General features: G+C 46.1%; 1 protein-coding gene and 2 pseudogenes across 1 annotated transcript in view; all 3 read left to right on the forward strand.

Moving 5' to 3' along the window:
• The window catches only part of LOC149313404 (uncharacterized), a 218,591-nt gene that overhangs the window by 156,523 nt on the left and 42,714 nt on the right, over window positions 1-19,354 (forward strand). The window contains exons 31-36 of the mRNA XM_089519047.1: window positions 5,835-6,005; window positions 8,922-9,065; window positions 14,065-14,190; window positions 14,559-14,740; window positions 15,113-15,176; window positions 18,665-18,739. Coding sequence (XP_089375173.1) covers window positions 5,835-6,005; window positions 8,922-9,065; window positions 14,065-14,190; window positions 14,559-14,740; window positions 15,113-15,176; window positions 18,665-18,739 — 762 coding nt within the window. The remainder of the gene's footprint in view (window positions 1-5,834; window positions 6,006-8,921; window positions 9,066-14,064; window positions 14,191-14,558; window positions 14,741-15,112; window positions 15,177-18,664; window positions 18,740-19,354) is intronic.
• On the forward strand, window positions 3,262-3,387 carry LOC149313405 (small nucleolar RNA SNORA17; annotated as a pseudogene).
• Window positions 10,673-12,073, forward strand: LOC149313406 (uncharacterized; annotated as a pseudogene).

Genomic DNA, 19,354 nt, shown 5'->3' on the forward strand with positions numbered 1-19,354 from the left:
GCCACCTCTCCTGTCGACCGGGAGGCAAAGAAGGTAGACGGACTGGCCAAAAAGGCGTACTCGGCGTCGGCGCTTGGGGTCAAGGCCGCCAACTACGCCGCGTGCATGGGGGCCTACATCCAGACCCTCATGGAACGGATCTCCCCCCTCGTCCCGGACGTCCCAGACGACATCCAGAGGCAGCTGGTGGAGATCAGGGATGAGGCACACTCCATCGGAAGCTGGCTAATCACCACTTCCAGGAATCTGGTGGACTGCTCCAGGAGGGCCATGTCAGCTTCCATGGCTCTGCGGCGCCACGCTTGGCTGAGGGCCTCCGACCTCAACCCGACGGTCAGAGCTGCCATCGAGGACATGCCGATCGACGGAACCGGCCTCTTCCACGCCGAGACCGACGACCGCCTAAACCGCAAGTTTAGGATGAAGGCGGCGGCGAAGAAACACGGCATGTCCTCAGCCCCGGCCTCTCCGTTCCGGAAGCGCTAGCGCCCGTGGCAGCCACAAGGTCAGTCACAGGGGACCTTCTCCCGGGACCGACAGCCCCAGCAGCAGGGCTCTCAGAGGCAGCGCTTCCCCTCGGAGTCTTCCTCCTCCTCTGGCCGTCGCAACTTCCCGCCTCGGTACCGCAAGTCCCGCCGACAGGACACCGACCAGGGGAAGAAGAGAACCTGAAGGGACGCAGCGCGCTTCGTCTCCCCTTCACCCCTCTTCTTTTTGGACATCTTAAGGCCCTTTCTTAACACCTGGGCCTCTGTGACATCGGACTCGTGGGTTCTCGACATCGTCCGTAGGGGATATGCCCTCGAGTTCCTAGAGCTCCCTCCAACTGGAGCCTTTATGTCCACTCCCCCCTCGGACACCCTTCTCGACGAAGTGCGCACCTTGCTTTCAAAGGGAGCAATCTCCTCTTTGCCACCCGACCAGTGTTCTCGGGCCTTTTTCTCCAGGTACTTCACGGTACCGAAAGCGGTTGGGGGCATCAGGCCCATCCTGGACTTGAGACAATTGAACTCGTTCCTTGACTACCGTCGCTTCCGAATGGTAACCTTGGCTTCCATTCTGCCTCTGCTCCACCAGGGCCTGTGGTTCGCGACCGTCGACCTGAAGGATGCCTACTTCCACATCGGGATCCGACAGTCCCACCGGAGATTCCTCGCCTTCGCTGTCGGCTCCAATTCCTACCACTACAACGTGCTTCCTTTCGGCTTGGCCACGGCTCCACGGGTCTTCACGAAGTGCATGGCACCGGTGGTGGCATACCTTCACCAGAAGGGCTTCATGGTCTTTCCCTACCTGGACGACTGGCTGTTCGTAGCCGAATCCCAAGACGAGCTGCAGGAGGCAGTCTCATTCACCTTGCGCCTCCTGGACTCTCTCGGGCTGGTCGTCAACAGGGAAAAGTCCCACTTTACGCCGACCAGGCGGATCAAGTTCATCGGAGCCGTCCTCGACTCCGAAGACTGCCTAGCTCTCCTCCCTCCGGACCGGTTTCAGGCCCTGACAACATCCCTCAGGCCGTGCATCTCCCACAGAAGGGTGAGAGCCAGAGATGTCCAAGTCGCTCTGGGCCACATGGCGTCGACGACATTCGTCACCCCCTGGGCAAGACTTCGTCTTCGGCCTCTCCAAGCCTGGTTCCTCTCTGTTTTCTCTCCGTTGGAGGATCCGCCTTCGAAGTGGCTCACGGTACCGAGACCGGTGGCTGCTTCCCTCAGATGGTGGCTAGACAGCTCCAACGTCTGCACCGGTATGCCCTTCCATCAGCCCCAGGCACAGCTGACCCTGACAACCGATGCATCCCTGGAGGGATGGGGCGCCCACCTGCTCGATCTTGTCGTCAAGGACAGGTGGTCCGCACAAGACAAGCGCCTCCACATCAACGCCTTGGAGATGCTTGCGGTGGAAAAGGCTTTGAGGGCATTCGAGTTTGCGGTCTCGGGGAGAGTGGTCCTCCTTAGGACGGACAACACCACCGTGATGTACTACATCAACAAACAAGGTGGTACCAGATCCAGGACCTTACTCGATCTCACACTCCGCATCTGGGATTGGTGCATCCAGAGACGCGTCCTCCTCCAGGCGATTCACCTTCCCGGGGAAGACAACGAGCTGGCAGACCGCCTCAGCAGATCTCCGTCGGTGTGCCACGAGTGGAGGCTCCATCCCGAGACGGTCAGCGACCTCTTCGATCGGTGGGGAAACCCCCGGATCGACCTCTTCGCGACCAGCTGGAACAGCCACTGTCCCCAGTTCTGCTCCAGGAGGCGAATGGACGGATCCCTCGGAGACGCATTCGCTTTCCTCTGGACGGGAGAGCTCCTCTACGCCTTCCCTCCGTTCCCTCTCATCATCAGAGTGGTTTCCAAATTGACTACGGACCGCTCGCATGCGATCCTCATCACCCCGTGGTGGCCGAGACAGCCGTGGTTCGCATCCCTCCTCCACCTTTCCAGGAGATGCTTCCTCCGTCTCGACCCCCGCCCGGACCTGCTTTCGATCCAGGACGGCCGGATTCTCCACCCCGACATCGAGAGCCTGCCGCTGGTGGCCTGGAGGATTCGGCGCTGACTACCTTACCGGAGTCGGTGAGGGCGGTGATCCTGGCTGCGAGGAAACCTTCCACCCAGCGCTCCTATGCCCTGAAATGGAGGAGATTTTGCCTCTTCCTTGACCAAAAGGGCTTGTCTCCTGCACAGGTGTCCACTCCAGTGGTGTTGGAGTTCCTGATGGCGCTTTTGGATGGAGGGTTGTCCCTCACATCCATCAAATGCTACCTGTCTGCCATCTGTGCCAAATACCAGTTCGGGGGGAGGGTTTCTTTCTTCAAAGACCCCTTGGTGAAGGGGTTCCTGAAGGGTTGTGCAAACCTTTATCCTCCTGTGTCGGTACCTACGCCGGCTTGGAGTTTGGAGTCGGTATTGTCCGCCCTCCAATCCAAGCCCTTTGAACCGATGGCCACAGCGGACTTGAGACTATTGACTTGGAAAACCGCTTTTCTTGTGGCCATCACCTCTGCCCGCCGTGCGGGCGAACTCTGTGCTTTACGTAGGGACCAACCATTCCTGAGGTTCCACAAGGACAAGGTGGTCCTCCGTACGGACATTACCTTCCTGCCTAAGGTAGTGTCTGCTTTCCACATGTGCCAGGACATTGTGTTGCCCACCCTCGCATCCAATCCTACATCGGATGAGGAGCGACGCCTCCACTCTCTTGATGTCAGGAGGGCACTAGCCTTCTACCTGGACAGAACTGCTGCCTTCAGTCGGTCCGAGAGACTCTTCCAGTGCTACTCGGTACCGAAGAGGGGATTGCCTGTGTCTGCGCAGAGGTTGTCCAAATGGGTGGCTGGTACCATCCACCTCTGCTATGAACTGATAGGCAAGCCTCTCCCTGGCAGGGTTCGGTGTCACTCCACAAGGGCAATGTCAGCGTCTTCCGCATTCCTCTCGGGGATTCCTTTGGAAGATGTCTGTAAGGCTGCTGTCTGGTCCCAACCACTGACTTTTATTAAGCACTATAGGTTGGACACCAGAGCCATCCGGGACGCAGCTTTCGGGAGGGCTGTGTTGGTTTCAGGGTTGCATTGATTGCACTGCTGATATTTTTGTGTTGTGCAGTTGACACTGTTTAACACTTTGTTGAATGTTAGTTTGCACAAATCCCATGGGATCGGTCTTGCATGACCTCTGTTCCCTTCTCAGGTTTAGCAAAGTTATTGCTATTTGTTCTGTGCATGAATAAGAGGACTGACTCTGATGGTTCAAGGTGTTTATTGTAATAAAATGTACCTTTGGTTTACCATAGCTTTGGTCTCAGGACACTCCCTCCGCCGCATACCTAAGCTTGTCAGTCTAAACCCATTTGTATGATTCGCAGAGACCACGAAGAAGAAGGACAGGTTGCTTACCTGTAACAGTATTTCTTCGAGTGGTCATCTGCGAATACATACAAATCCCACCCGTCCATCCCCTCAGTGTCCTGCTCTCATTGGCTCTCTTCCTTCGCCTGCTTGGCGGAAAAATTGCGGAACTGGGGAAAAGAGCGGGAAGGCAGGGGCCTTATAACGGGTGGGCGGAGTTACCGCCAAAAAGTTTCAATATGTTGCAGAGTTAACTCTGCCCAGTGATTCCAGAAGGTTCCGAGCAGCACTGCGCAGGCGCAGTAAAACCCATTTGTATGTATTCGCAGATGACCACTCGAAGAAATACTGTTACAGGTAAGCAACCTGTCCATATTCCATTTGGATTCCTGGAGGGAGTCTACATTCTGGTACGTATCACCCCAGTGATGCCTAAAATCCTATTCCATGCTAACCTATGCTTTTCCTGAGCCTTGTATGTGTGTGTGTATGCTAGTGAATCGTATGTGTTTTTCCCCCTTATAAATAAATTGGTTATTAATTCTAGAAGTCTGTCTCAGCTCCATTTATTGGAATCCCCTGGTCTACTCCGTATACATATCGGGAGACGATTCTGCAAGGGCCGTCGTAGCAGGCCCTCCTCTTGCAATATTTGAGCTAATAACAATAATAATAAAATTCCCCTAAACAGACCATTGGCTACAACTGCAGTCTGCCTGTCCTGGGCAGTCCTCAGTCCTTCACTGGAATCAGATTAAAGTTATTGAAGATTAAAGTTTTTTGGGGGGGAGGGTAATGTTAGGATAGGCAAAGTCTGCAGCCAAACCAAGGAAGCAACAGACTATCTGTTGCTACAACATTGGAACACTATCATATCTTATAGTGGAGCCCTGGTGGCACAGTGGGGAGCCCTGGTGGCGCAGTGGTTAAATGCCTGTACTGCAGCCATTCACTCGAAACCACAAGGTTGCGAGTTCAAGACCAGCAAAAGGGCCAAAGCTCGACTCACGCTTGCATCCTTCCGAGGTCGCTAAAATGAGTACCCAGACTGTTGGGGGCAAATTAGCTTACTTGCTAATTAGCTTACTTGCTGTTCACCGCTATGATCTTTGGAATAGTGGTATATAAATAAAATAAATTATTATTATTATTATTATTATTATTATTATTATTATATTTCAGTCAGGAAATCTGTGTGTGTGTACACGTACACATGCATGTGTGCCCCAGGTGAAAAGAGGTGACAATAATGTCTTGGAGGAGGTAGCAGGTGGGCAGTCCCAAATGCTGTGTGTGATACAGTTTTAGTGCAAATGGACTCTAATCTCACATGATTCCAAATGTACACAAGGAGAGAGAGCTGTGTTTAGAAGTCTTGGGCTTCCCTCATGCAGCCTGCACTAAGGCGTTATGCAAGGAAATGCAGGATGCCTGCTTTTGCAACCTCTTTAAGAATATGTATGGCTTAAATCATCTTAAAATAACTAACAGGATTCTGGCCTAAGGTGGCAGCTGTGTCTGCTGTAGCTTGTTAGGGTTAGGCACAAGCTTCTCCTGCTGGCAGAACATTGTTGGTTGCTGGGATGTAAAAGGTTTGTTAACAGTAACTGCTCCTTTTACTATGCTTGACAGATATGCTCAAGCTCCTTGTATTTTGTATAACACAGGCAAGTAGGCAAATATAATAAAAGTTATCTATCACAAGTTGAGTTCCCATGATTTTATGGCTGACTACAAGAGGGAGATGCTTGGATATCAAAATGGACCATTTTTCAAGTATGAAAAATGTTCTTACTTTATTATTTCAGTTATTTCAATAAGTATTTCAGTTTGATGAACTGCAATTTGTTGATTCTTCGTTCAGGTGTTGATTTTTTTTTTCAGATTCACTCAAGCTTTATACTATGATAACATTCCAAAGTCTCCATTATAATCCAGTGTATATTCTGTTTCTTTCCCAAATGGCTCCTTATAGGCTTACCTGGTGACAAAGGGGATCCAGGAGATCCGGGACAACCTGGTCCCATAGGCCTGAAAGGTGTGGCAGGTGGCAAAGGTGACCCAGGTTTCCCTGGAGCTAAAGGCAAGGTTGGTGATCCTGGTCATCCTGGGTTGGATGGAATGCCTGGCCTCCCAGGTGTGAAAGGTAATAGCAATAACAGCAGAAATATTTCTAAGCACAGAATGATATGACAGTTGATCTTTAAGAAAAAGAGAGAGACTGCTTTATGATAAATATTAATTGACTAACCCTAATCATATGTTGGCAAATATAAATGGAGTGAACACATTAGAAATGGTCCTCCTTATGGCTCATATGGGCAATTAGTTCTGCACCCTTGTCATATAGTAAAAATGAAAGCCTGAAGAATGTCTTTGATACAACATATTGTAAACCATTGAAAAGATGCATGTAGGTTGCTATTGTTCTATACACTCCCCCTTCCCTCACTTCTGATGCCAGTTCTTAATACCTGCCCTCCATGTCATGGTCCACCTGGACTCTCCTTCCTATGGCATTGTGACAGAGACAACCAGGAATAATGAGGTGCCAGGATAATTATAGCTGCCATTTGAGATCAGGATAAGGATGTGGTAGGATTATGATTCTACCAAACCCATTGAGCAAAACCAGGGGTTCTCCAGGGCTTCTCCAAATATGCCTTTCTCCATATATTTTGACAATATATGGAAGCAAGGCTAGGTCTGTCCCATCAGACACTTGTAATCCAATTACAGTCCGTCCTCGCCTTCCGCGGGGGATCCGTTCTGGATCCCTCTGCGTAAGGCGAATTCCGCCTATGCTCGAGCCCCATTGGAAACAATGGGGCTCATGCGCGCCGGTGCAGGCGCGCACAGGGCGCAATGGGCGCGCGCGCCCATTCAATTGAATGGGATGCGCCACCCCTTCGGCCCTGCGCGCGCGCTGCGGCTTCAGCACATATGCTCAAGGCCGCATATGGCGAGGTTCCACTGTACAGGATCCACTTACTAAAAAAACAAACAAACCCAATCCATGGACCAGTTTAATGTTCCTGCCACATATATACCACAGACTGCCTTGACCTTGCATGCAGACAACCCTCCTGGCAATGATGGCAGAGCCTAAGATTTCTGTGAAAAAAATGAGTGGAAACTGTACTTTGAAAGGGCTTCAAAGAATTTATAGCCATTTTTCACATTTCTTGTCATCAATTCCATTTTATCTATGGGTGGAAGAAATAATAGTGTTCAGTTCATCATCCATCAAAAGGGCAGGTAGAGAGGCTGAGCTGGCTGGAGACAGACTGGTTCTAGACACTGTTTAGTGAGCTCCCAGAGTTAGATCAATTAGGGAAAATGTGTGGCTTCAGAACCGGGATGTGACTCTCAAGCTCAACTGACCAGCACTCGCTTCAGAGGAGTCAAGCTTCCAGGAGGCCCAATGGAAGTTTCTTTGGCCCGTTACAGATGGGCAGGAAAGGACGCGTGCAGCGCGTACTACGGTTAAGGCAGGCCGGTGCTTCTGCACCGCCCTAACCCTAGTGCGCGCTGTGCACGCACAAAATGGCAGCAGCCGTTCCGCACAGCCACCGCTACCGATACATCACAACCGCGCCGCCTCCAAACGAGGCGGCGCGGTTGTGACATATTGGGGTCGCGGCAGGGCGCCTAGGGCGCCCTTTCCGCAACCCTGGAAGGAGCTCCGTTTTGGAGCTCCTTCCTGGTTTGGTCCACTGGGCGCAGCCTTCAGACGGCTGCACCCAGCGGACCAAAGGAGAAAGGGGCCAAATGGCCCCTTTCTCCTTCTCCCCGCCGCCACGGGGTGTCCTTGGGGCTTGAAGCCCCAAGGACACCCCTTTCCAGGCTGCGGGGAAGGGGGCTTTTGCCGCTTCCCCGCAGCCCGGAAAGCGGCGGATCGGGGCCTCAGCGGCTGCCGCTCTGGCCGCTGAGGCCCCGATCCGGCGGGGAAAGGTGCGCCTTCAGGCAGTCTGTAAGGCGCCTTTATTACGGAAACCTTGTTATTTTTGTCTAGACAAGTCTTCTACATCCTACATCATTCCCTAATGATTTCCTTGACACTATTCATTATCTATGTTGGTGATGTTTTAGATTTGAATGTATCTTTCCTGATCTATGGTGTAAATTCTACTGAACTTCAGTTGTGGTCATTTTGAGTAGTCCATAAGCATTCAGTAACTAAGTTTGCTCGCTTTTTCCTTTTGGCTTCTTCTTTCTTTTCTTTTTTTTTTTTTTTACCAATATCCCCTTTTTTATCTAGAAGTCAAATGTAACTGTCCTGGAATTTCTTGGCAATCTTCCACTTGGATATAAATTAAATTTGATAGTTCTGTGATCACTGGTTGAGCAACATACTTCCTGAGCAAGGCCCAGGGCACCATTCAAGATTACATGAGGGTCATCTTCCGTATGCTCAGTTACCTTTTGATATCTTGTAGGGTGCAGTCATTTAATGCACCAAGAAAGTTTATCTCTGTCATGAACCCTAATCATAAGGTTAATGTATCATTTCTATGTGACTGTAGAAATAACTTACAGCACCTTTTCCTTTGGCTACCTACCTGACTACATTTTCTATCTCAGCATCACTCCAAGCATTTTAGCCAGAGGCACCATAGCATGCCCACAGTGCTCAACTATCTCAAATTGTCATCCACAGTGATTCTCTCTAGGACCGTGCTCATTTTGAGATTTTTTTTTTGTTTGCTTGACACTGTACCCTCTTGGATGGGCTATGCAACACCACCCTAGGTATACCCTTCCCTAACTTTTTTATGGAAATTGTATCCAAAGGTGATCATGTCCCACTTTTGTGCATTTGATTTTCAGTGACTACTATAATCAAAATAATCTATAGTACTTTTTATTTTTAGTACTTTCACCTTTACTTTTTATTCTTGAACAGTGATTTATTTCCTGCCTAGAACTGTGTCCTTAGTATTTTATTTCCTGTTCTTATATTTGTATGTGTGTGTTTAAATCTGGCTTGGCTTTAACTTGAAGAACCAAACCCTGTTTGGGTAGACTTAGATGGACTTAGATTGACATTTTTCATTAAAAGGTACTAAAGGCTCTCCTGGAATTGGCGGTTTCAAAGGTGCTATGGGCTTCAAGGGGTGGCCAGGATGGAAGGGAGTCCGAGGAGAGAGTGGCCTCATTGGACTTCAAGGTGTTCAAGGTCTGCCTGGTGAATCAGGATGGAAAGGTATTTTTTTCAGGGTTTTTCCCCCCGGTCAGACATTGCTAGTGCACATGACATATATTTGGACCCAGTTTAAAACACACTTCAAAAAAGAAAAGAAAAATGGTACACTTAATTTAAATTGAATGTTCTCATTATGCCAAAAATGTCTAAAAGTGTAGTAATAGGCATGCTTTATTTGAAGTCAAAGCCCATTTTGTTAAATGTGTATATGAACAAAGCTTTAATTTTTCTGCCTATAAGCATCTATATACTCTCTGTCTTTCTCTCTGGCTGCTTTGTATGAAAGGCAAGACAATCATAGCTGTCCAATTCAGCAAGATGATTTGTGGCCTCCTCCATTTGTGAAAAGAATGCAAGGAAATTTTGTTGGTCCCTGGGTTTCTAGAGAAAGGTGGCTTCTTGTCTAGTTGCTTTCCTCATGAGGGTCCACAGAGGAGCTTTTGGGCTGATTCCTCATATCAAAATGCTCACTGCTGTGAGTCAAAGTTTTGTTTTTAGTGCCTTTTTTACAAGAAGCCCACAGCAACCATATAGTTCTTCTGGTCTTTGTTCGGCTTTGTTTTAGTTTATTATTTTAATTGCATGTTTATTATTGAATTTTTAAGCCACTCTGAATGCAATATAGGATATAACAACAATAGCAATATTAGTCCCCACCTATATTCAATACTTAGCAAGAGGCTGACACAAAGCAACTGATCCAAAGTTGCCCAGTGAGCCATGACTCATTCATGGCAGAATGGGGGTCTAAATATGGGTTGCCATCATACCTGCTCAACAGCCTGACTACTAGACTATTCTGGAAGATCTTACAACTGCTGATCAAAGCAAAATCAACCTCCCTCCCTCCCAACTGCCACTGCTGTGGACTCTGAGGGAGAGAAGAGCCAGTAAGAGGGAGAACACGCCAAAATCTGAGCCCCAGGGGACTAAGAGGCACTGAAACCAACTGCCATTTCTCTCCAGGGTCACCCAGTAAGAGGGAGACCACGCTGACATCTGAGCCCCAAGGGACTAAGAGGCACTGAAACCAACTGCCACTTCTCTCTAGGGACGCTTCCCTGTCCAGCAACATCTATATTAGATCCCTCATACCTTGTGGTAACACAGAGAGAGAAGAGCAAGCCTTCCCTGATAACATCTAGGAAGGAGACAACTTCTGGGAAGAGACAGAGGCCCACAGGTTCTATCTGGAGGCTCTTGGGAGAAGAAGCTTCTGTTCCTGCTGCCTGGACCTCTGCTTCCCTTTCTGGACTGAGCTCTTTCAGGACTGGGCCTTAACTCAGCAGGCACTGTTTCATCCAGCACAGTTGCCTTGCCTGCCTGAGGTATAAGGCTGAGACTTCTATAGGAGACTCACCAGACCACATCCTGATTTATTTTGCTACCTGTCCTTTTTTGTTTGTTTTTCTTTTCCTGTTCCTGTCAATTCAATAGGAAGCATGTTTTTTCCTGAGGGAGGAAGGGATATACAGAGTCAGGGAGCAACAATTGGAGTCATTCAAGGCAGAGGTAGATACGGAGAGAGGAGACAATTAAAACACCAAGGAAGAGGGGAGCTCAAGAGGGTGCTTGTGGTCCCCAAGATGTCTCCCAGTCTAAATAGTATGTATAGCCTTGATGACAGTCTCCCTGAGTTGAAGCTACTGCTGCTCAATGCCAGGTCAGTGAATGGTAAAACAGCTGCCATTCAAGACCTGATCCTGGAAGAACAAGCTGACCTAGCATGTATAACAGAGACCTGGTTAGATGAGGATGGAGGAGTTAATCTATCTCAGCTTTGCCCACCTGGTTTCTCTGTGCAACAGCAGGCGAGATCTGGAGGGTGAGGAGGTGGAGTTGCAGTTGTATATCGTGATTCCATCCCCCTGACCAGATGCCCCCTCACACAATCTACGGGTTTTGAATGTGTTTATTTAAAATTGGGTAGCCGAGACAGAATAAGGTTTCTGTTGGTGTACCGCCCACCCCGCTAAACAACAGTCTCCCTTCCTGAACTGACCGGAGTGGTCTCGAGGTTGGTATTGGAATCTCCACGTCTATTAGTGCTAGGGGACTTCAACATCCACGCTGGGACTTCCCTTTCAGGAGTGGCTCAGGACTTCATGGACTCCATGACAACCATGGGTCTATCCCAAGTAGTATCTGACCCTACTCATGCTGCTGGGCACACCCTGGACCTTGTTTTTTGTGCTGGGTGGGATGATGATGATCTTGGTGTTGTGGAACTCTCCACAGTTCCATTATCATGGACAGATCATTATCTGGTCAGGTTTAGACTTACTGGGACTCAGAACCTCTCCAGGGGTAGGGGACCAATTAGGATGGTCCTCCCCAGAAGGCTGATGGATCCAGATGGATTTCTGAGGGCTCTTGGGGAGTTTCCTATCACCTTGGCAGGCGATTCTGTTGAAACCCTACCCAGCCTTTGGAATGGGGAAATGGCCAGAGCGGTGAACACAATCGCTCCTGAGCGTCCCCTCTCACGGAGTGGAGCCAAACCAGCCCCCTGGTTCTCTAGGGATTTGATGTTGATGAAGCAAATGAGAAGGAGACTAGAGCAACGTTGGCGAAAGACTCGGAATGAATCTGATCGAATACGGGCTAGATCCTACTTTTTGGCAATGTGGGCAGCAAAGAAATTATTTTTTGCTACCAGCATTGCATCTGCAAGGAGCTGGTCAGCAGAGCTGTTCCGAGTAGTCAAGGGTCTTTTACACACTCACCCTCTAGTAGAAAATGTAGACCACTCAAAGGCTCACTGTGAAGAATTTGCTCAGCATTTTGCAGATAAAATCACTCAGATTCGGTCCAAATTGGATGCTACAATTAATACAATAAAATGTCATTGGATGTTACCTTGGCTCCTACTGGTCCAGTGTTAATGGATACTGTTCAACTTGTGCAGCCTGATGATGTGGACAGAATCCTTGGAAAGATAAGAGCCACCACATGTGTCTTGGACCCTTGTACTTCTTGGCTTATTAAACAGGCCAGAGGGGGACTGACTGAGTAGGTAAAGGAAATAATCAATGCCTCCCTACAACAAGGCAGAATTCCATCCTGCCTAAAGGAGGCTGTTGTGAGACCTCTGTTAAAAAAGTCATCATTGGATCCCACAATAATGAATAACTATCGGCCAGTGTCTAACCTACCATTTCTGGGCAAGGTTCTGGAACATGTGGTGGCTTCCCAACTCCAGGGGTTTCTGGATGAAACAGATTATCTAGATCCATTTCAATCTGGTTTCAGACCTGGTTATGGAACAGAGACAGCCTTGATCGCCTTGGTGGATGACCTACGCAGGGAACTGGACAGAGGGAGTGTGTCCCTATTGGTTCTTCTAGACCTCACAGCAACTTTTGATACCATCGATCATGGTATCCTTCTAGACCGCCTCTCTGGGATGGGGCTTGGAGGTACTGTTCTACAGTGGCTCCGTTCCTTCCTGGAGGGGCGAACTCAGAAGGTGGTACTGGGGGACTCCTGTTCGACCCCCTTGGCCATTGACCTGTGGGGTCCCTCAAGGTTCTGTGTTGTCCCCTATGCTGTTTAACATATACATGAAACCGCTGGGAGAGGTTGTCCGGAATTTTGGGGTGCGATGTCATCAATATGCAGATGACACTCAACTCTACTACTCCTTCCCACCTCAATCCAAGGAGGCAGTCCTGGTTCTAAACCAGTGCCTGTCTTCAGTAATGGACTGGATGAGAGCAAACAAGTTGAAACTTAATCCAGACAAGACAGAGGTGCTCCTGGTCAGTCAGAAGGCAGATCAGGGAATAGGGATCCAGCCTGTGTTAGATGGGGTCACACTCCCCCTGAAGACACAGGTTCGCAGTTTGGGGGTAATCTTGGACTCAGCTTTAAACTTGGAGGCCCAGGTCTCTGCTGTGACCAGGAGTGCTTTCGCACATTTAAAACTTGTGCGCCAACTACGCCCGTTCCTTGAGAAGCCAGATCTGGCCACAGTGGTACATGCCTTGGTTACATCCCGTTTGGACTACTGTAATGGGCTCTACATAGGACTGCCTTTGAAAAGTGTTCGGAAAATTCAACTGGTTCAAAGAGCTGCTGCCAGGCTGTTAACAGGTGCCGATTACAGAGCCCATACAACTCCCCTGTTGAAACAGCTTCATTGGCTGCCAGTTCATTCCCAGGCACAATTCAAGGTACTGGTTATATCCTACAAAGCCCTACATAGCTCAGGTCCACATTATTTGGCAGACCGTTTCTCCTGGTATGAAGCTGCCCGGACTCTGAGATCCTCTGGAGAAGCCCTTCTCTCCATCCCAACACCTTCACAAACACGTTTGGTGGGGAAACGAGAGAGGGCCTTCTCAGTGGCTGCCTCTAGACTCTGGAACTCCCTGCCCAGGGAGATAAGAACGGCTCCCTCCTTGATGGCTTTCCGACGGCAGGTGAAGACCTACCTGTTCAAACAGGCATTTAAGGAATCACTATAAGAACAGGCAGGAATGTTGGACTAGTTTAATCATTCTGTTTAATGCATGTCATTTATCTATTTATTTTTTAAATGTTTTAATTGTACTTTTTGTTTGTTTGTTTTTTAACTGCTGTGAAGCCACTCTGAGTCCCAGTCCTGGGAAAAGAGCAGGATATAAATAAATAAATAAATAAATAAATATACTATCATTTAATAATAAAAGATGGTGATAGGAAAGGCATTAATGAGGTGAGTGTTCTTGTCCTTCAGTTCTCTCCTCTATTAAATGTGTTGCTTATATATTGTATAAGTGCCTAGAAAGTACAAACATCCCTATATTTGTACATAATATACATTCAGTAGCAAGACAGGAGTCTGAATTTTGAGGTATGGGCTTATTAATATGCAACACTCTTGTCTAGAAATCCACTGCCAGTAAGTGTAACAATACTGAGCAAGATCTGACTTAATTTGACTCAAATATGCACATGCATTTTTCTTCTTCTAAGTGCCTTCTGACAATTGTGATTGGGAATTTGTTCTTTATAGGTGACCGTGGGAACCGTGGTTCACCTGGAGCACCCATTAAAATCATGCCTGGCATGCTGTTAGAAGTGAAAGGTGAAAAAGGAGATGAAGGTGAAAGTGGTATCAAAGGGACCCTTGGCCTTAAAGGTAATGAGCTACAACATAATTATAATTAATGTGATATAACAAACTAGAGTGATGTTTGGACATTTGTCACATGCACCACTTTTTAATTCAAACAGTTCATTCTGTGAGACAAAAAAGTACAACATTTAAAATATTAATCCAGGGCATGTGTAATATAAGATGACAAAAAGCAATATTGAAATGCTATATTAAATGTATGTAGCCCTAATTCAGTGCAACATTTTGTAGTAATTCATTAAGAAAGGACAGCTTAAGGTTCCACTATCAAGATGTGAACTGGAAAGGAATTCTTGAGAATATTTGAAACCAGACTATGTATTCTAGAAGTTTAGTTATCAACTAAATAAACATTATGAACTGTCTTGTAGGAAGTAAAGGCATGCTGGGATTTCCTGGCCAGACAGGAAGGTCGGGTTTACCTGGATTTCCAGGTTTTGCAAAAGGTCAGAAAGGAGACCTTGGACTTAAAGGGGTAAAAGGTGTTTCAGGTTATCCTGGGACCCCAGGAACTCATGGCATCTCTGGCTTCCCTGGAATCACAGGACGAAGGGTGAGCAAAACTTTTGTGTATGTGTGCGCGCGCATGTGCATATTTGAGTCAAATTACTTCCTTTTTATCTTCAGGATGTTTCCATCAGTAGAGTTAGATAAGCAAAATGCCAGAATCTCCAACACCGAATTCTGTAAATCCACCCAAAGCACACTTCCAGAGAGCCAAAGCATGTAAATTATGCACATGTTCATTTATTTCTTATTTTGAATTGCCTTGGTTTTAGTCACACACATTTTTTTTTGTTTGTCAGAACTCATAATGAAAAAGCAGATTTGGAGACAGTTAAGGACAAACTCTAGAGAGAGTAGAAAGGAAGCGTGATACTCATTCTGACCAATATGTTGATATCCATTTTCAACCATGTGACAGGGAGAAAAGGGCTTTCCAGGGATTGCTGGTACACCTGGTGAAAGAGGCCAGTCTGGGGAAATTGGTGAGTTTATTTATGGACTATCTATATACGCTTTCAAAGAAGAGGTAATTACATATGTGCAACTGTGTGGAGGATAAAATGGTGCAGATAATTGCCAGTAACCTAAAACAGAACAAGCTAAATTCTCTAGAAAGATTTCCTAATCCTTGAGTCTGATTTCACATATCTTCTTGTTATTTGCATATTTCTTTTTTTTTTTTACTTCATCTGTCCCCATTTTTATTGTAGTAAAAGTCATAAGGAGTTATGTTGCAGAAAAGTATTCTGTATCCTTCCTGTTTTGTCCCAAGAGCGATGCTATGGACTTTGGGTGTAGTAAGGCCTCTGGCTCTCAGGAACACAACCTGAACAAAAGACTTGTCCACAAATTTCTTAAGTTTTCATAGGTTTACTGGTTATAAACACAAAACATGAAACTGATCTCTTTTTTCTCAATAGTCCTTCTTAAATACCTTGCTCTTTCTTCTTGGTGGGTTTTATCTTTCTTCTTCTGTGGACTTATTTTTCTTCTTCTGTGGACTTATCTTTGTCAAAGGAAAATACTCTCTCCAGGTCTGACTTGGCTGAAATCTTACTACACAACTGAAACTAGCTAGAGGGAGACAGTATAAGACCATGGGATTTCCCACAATCCTTGTCTTTCTTAAAGCTGTAGATCTCTATTTCCGCTCTTAAACTGATACATAGAAAGTCTAATATAATCTCAACTAAATATATGTCTCAAGAGCATCAAAGATGCTCTGGAGGCATGACACTCCCCACCAAAACTCTTAATGAGTTTTTCTATATAACTTTATATTAACTTTAAATATTAACACTGGTATGCTTTATATTTGAATATATACATATTAAAGTCCAAGTCTCTAAATAACATTGTCATTGTAAAGAAAGACCAAGTCTGCTATTGGTCTATCAAATGTCTTTTAGTCTGGATCTAGCAAAAATGAAGGACTGTGTAGCCAGCTTGAATCTTGAAGGTTGCCTGCTGGAATGGCTCTGGATCCCTGGTCGACAGGATTGAGGTCTGTGGGTACATATCTCCACTGTTCAGGGTTGGAATATTTTCTTATACTTTCTACCTTGTTGCTGACATATATATGGAACCAGCGATGTTCATTGTGGATGTAGCCTAAAACTACTTTGCTGTCTGTATGGAAAATAGCTTGATGAACTTCTAAATCGAGTTCTCTTTGAATTAGTTCATAGATTTGGACTGATAAGACAGCCGCACAAAGCTCTAGCCGAGGTATAGTATGTCCTTTGGTTGGTACTAATTTTGATTTTCCTAATATGAAACCCAGGTGGACTTCTTTGTCCACAGTTACTCTCAAATAGGCCACTGCAGCTATGGCTTTAGTGGATGCATCAGAGAAAATATGTAACTCTTTGTGGAATGATGTGATTGGTGAGACAGGGACATACCTTCTAGGTATACTGACTTCTTCTAGAAGTTGGAGAGAGCTCTTCCATGTTTTTCACTCTTCCTGACGAGGTGATAAGGGACTATCCCAATCTTTTGTCTCCTGGGTCAGTGTTCTAAGCAGGTGTTTGCCTTGGGTGACAACTGGCGCTGCAAAGCCTAATGGATTGAATAAGCTGTTGACTGTAGAGAGCACACCACGACGAGTAAATCTCTTATCTATTCGTAGCACCCTAAAGGTAAAAGTGTCTTTAATGACATCCCAACACATACCTAAACTCCTTTGGATGTAGGAACTTTCTGCACCTAAATCTAGGTTTTGTATACCTATTGCTCTATCTTCCGTAGGAAAGGCTTGCAGCCCTTGTTTGTTGTTGGATCCAATTTTATGCAACCGTATGTTAGCGGTGGCTAGCATGTTTTGGGTTTCCTTTAACAAGCAAATAGCTTCTTCAGGAGAGGAACAGACTTTAGTCCATCATCCACATAAAAGTCTCTACACACAAATTGGCTTACTTCTGGACCAAAGGCGGTTTCTTGTTGTATAGCTGTTTTCTTCAATCCATAGTTGGCAATAGTTGGTGAAGGGCTGTTGCCAAAAACATGAACTCTCATTCTGTATTCTTGTATTTCCTTCTGAGATTCTGGGTCTTTGAACCATAAGAAACGAAGAAAGTCTCTGTGGTCCTCTTGGACCAAGAAAGAGTAAAACATTTGTTGAATGTCTGCTATCATAGCAACGGCTTCTTTTCTGAAGTGCATCAAAACTCCCACAAGGTTGTTAAGTAAGTTTGGTCCCATTAACAAAACCTTGCTGAGAGAAACTGCTTTGAAAGGAGCACTGGAATCGAACACCACACAAACTTGGGTTGGTTTTTGAGGGTGATACACCCCAAAAAAGGGCAAGTACCAACATTCTTTGTGTTCTTGTAAAGGTGGTGCCTCCTCTGCGTGACCCTTGTTCATCATCCCATTTATAAAGTCAATTATGTCCTTTTTTAACTGTGGCTTTTTGGCCATACTGTTTTGTAGGTTATGTAAGCGTTGTAAAGCTGTTTCACGGTTGTTAGGTAACCTCTGCCTGGATGTGCGGAAAGGCAATGGGGCAATCCAATTACCTTTGTCGTCTTGCTGGCAGTACTGTTCCATGATGCTCAGGAACTGCTTGTCTTCAATGGATGGAGCAAGTTGTTCATCACGGAAGGTGGTCCGGAAGAGTGTAGGCTCGAAGTTAGTGGTGTCCAGTTGGTGTATACGGATGTGAGCGGGACATTCCTCCAGCTGAGAGGGACAACCTCTTTCTACTAGGGTTGTTGCAAAGGTTTTTATTCTTGTTGGTATTCTTTTACGATTCAAACAGACTGGACCTACGATGGCCCAACCTAAAGACATCTCTTGAGCGAAGGGTGCTCCCGCTGAGCCTGTCACTTGCCACTTGATATGCAATAAATCTAGACAGTCTGTACCTATTAGTAATAGGATTTCTGCTTCAGGATCTAACTCTGGAATCTTGTGAGCTATTTGTTTTAAGTGAGGATGGTGAAGAGCAATCGATTTGGTTGGAATCTGGTCCTTGTTCCTGGGGATGGACTTACACTCTGTTAGCATAGGCAGCTCGAATCTTTTGCCATTGTGCAATGTCTCTACTATGAAACCTGATGTGCTCCTCCCCACCATAACTTGATTTCCTGTGCAAGGTTTTCATCTGCAAACAGAAGGACAGCATGGATGGAAGGATCCTAGCCTTCCTTGGGAGGGAATTCCAAAGCATGAGAGAAACCACTGAGAAGGCCCTCTCCTGTGTTCCCACTGTATGTACCTGGGATGGTGGCATGTTTACATAATTCCTTTTCTGAAGGATGTTGCTCCTCTTACCAGCCCAATATGGGATGTTGGTAGGTGCTCTCCAGCAAAGGAATCGAAGTCCCTGCCAGCCCTGCATCTTTCTGATCAGAAGAGCAATTCTGAAGGCTCTAGAATGCTTTGCTTATTCTTTCCAGTACAGATTTGCAATAAGAAAATGTGTGCTTAAAATACAGAAATGAATGGCAATTTGTGTTTCTAACAGGCAATACAGGAGATACTAGAAATCTGCCAGGAACACCAGGTTCTAAAGGGGATGCTGGTATACCTGGATCCAGTGGTATGTATATCTGTGTGTCAGTGTGTGATATAAATAAATTCACTGTGAGAGGAAATAAATATGTATAATGTACGTTCAGTACAAACAATTTATAAATTGCCAAGTGCTTTACATATTTCTTGTTCATCCTCATGACCCTTTTAGTTTACAATTCCCAATTCCAAAAGGGAAAATAATGTTGCAAGGATCCAGCTGACCTAAAACTATTCAAGAGCAATATTGCACATAATTACTTAGAAGTAAGTCCTGTTAAACTGCCACATAGCTATGTATAGGATTGCAGCCTGTTACTTTAGATCTCAGTCCAAGTACTCTAAAACAATTAATTATAGCACACATAATCACAGAATTTCAATCAAATAGCAATATATAAATTAGGTGAAATTAATCTACTGTAATAGGCCTAAATATAAACAATTAGTGAGTTTAATACAGTAAATATATATAAAGAAAAAAAGTATTACCGCCTCAACAATAAAAATACAATGTGAAGTTGAAGGCTTTCATAGCCAGCATCCATAGTTTTTTGTGGGTTTTTCTAGAACATGGCCACATAACCCGAAAAACCCACAAAAACTAATAAAAATAAAATTCCATTAATAGAATATTTCAAGA

Source organism: Sceloporus occidentalis, unplaced genomic scaffold (assembly GCF_023333645.1).
Source record: "Sceloporus occidentalis isolate IW3139 unplaced genomic scaffold, rSceOcc1.0.p SCAF_4, whole genome shotgun sequence".
Classification (NCBI taxonomy): domain Eukaryota; kingdom Metazoa; phylum Chordata; class Lepidosauria; order Squamata; family Phrynosomatidae; genus Sceloporus; species Sceloporus occidentalis.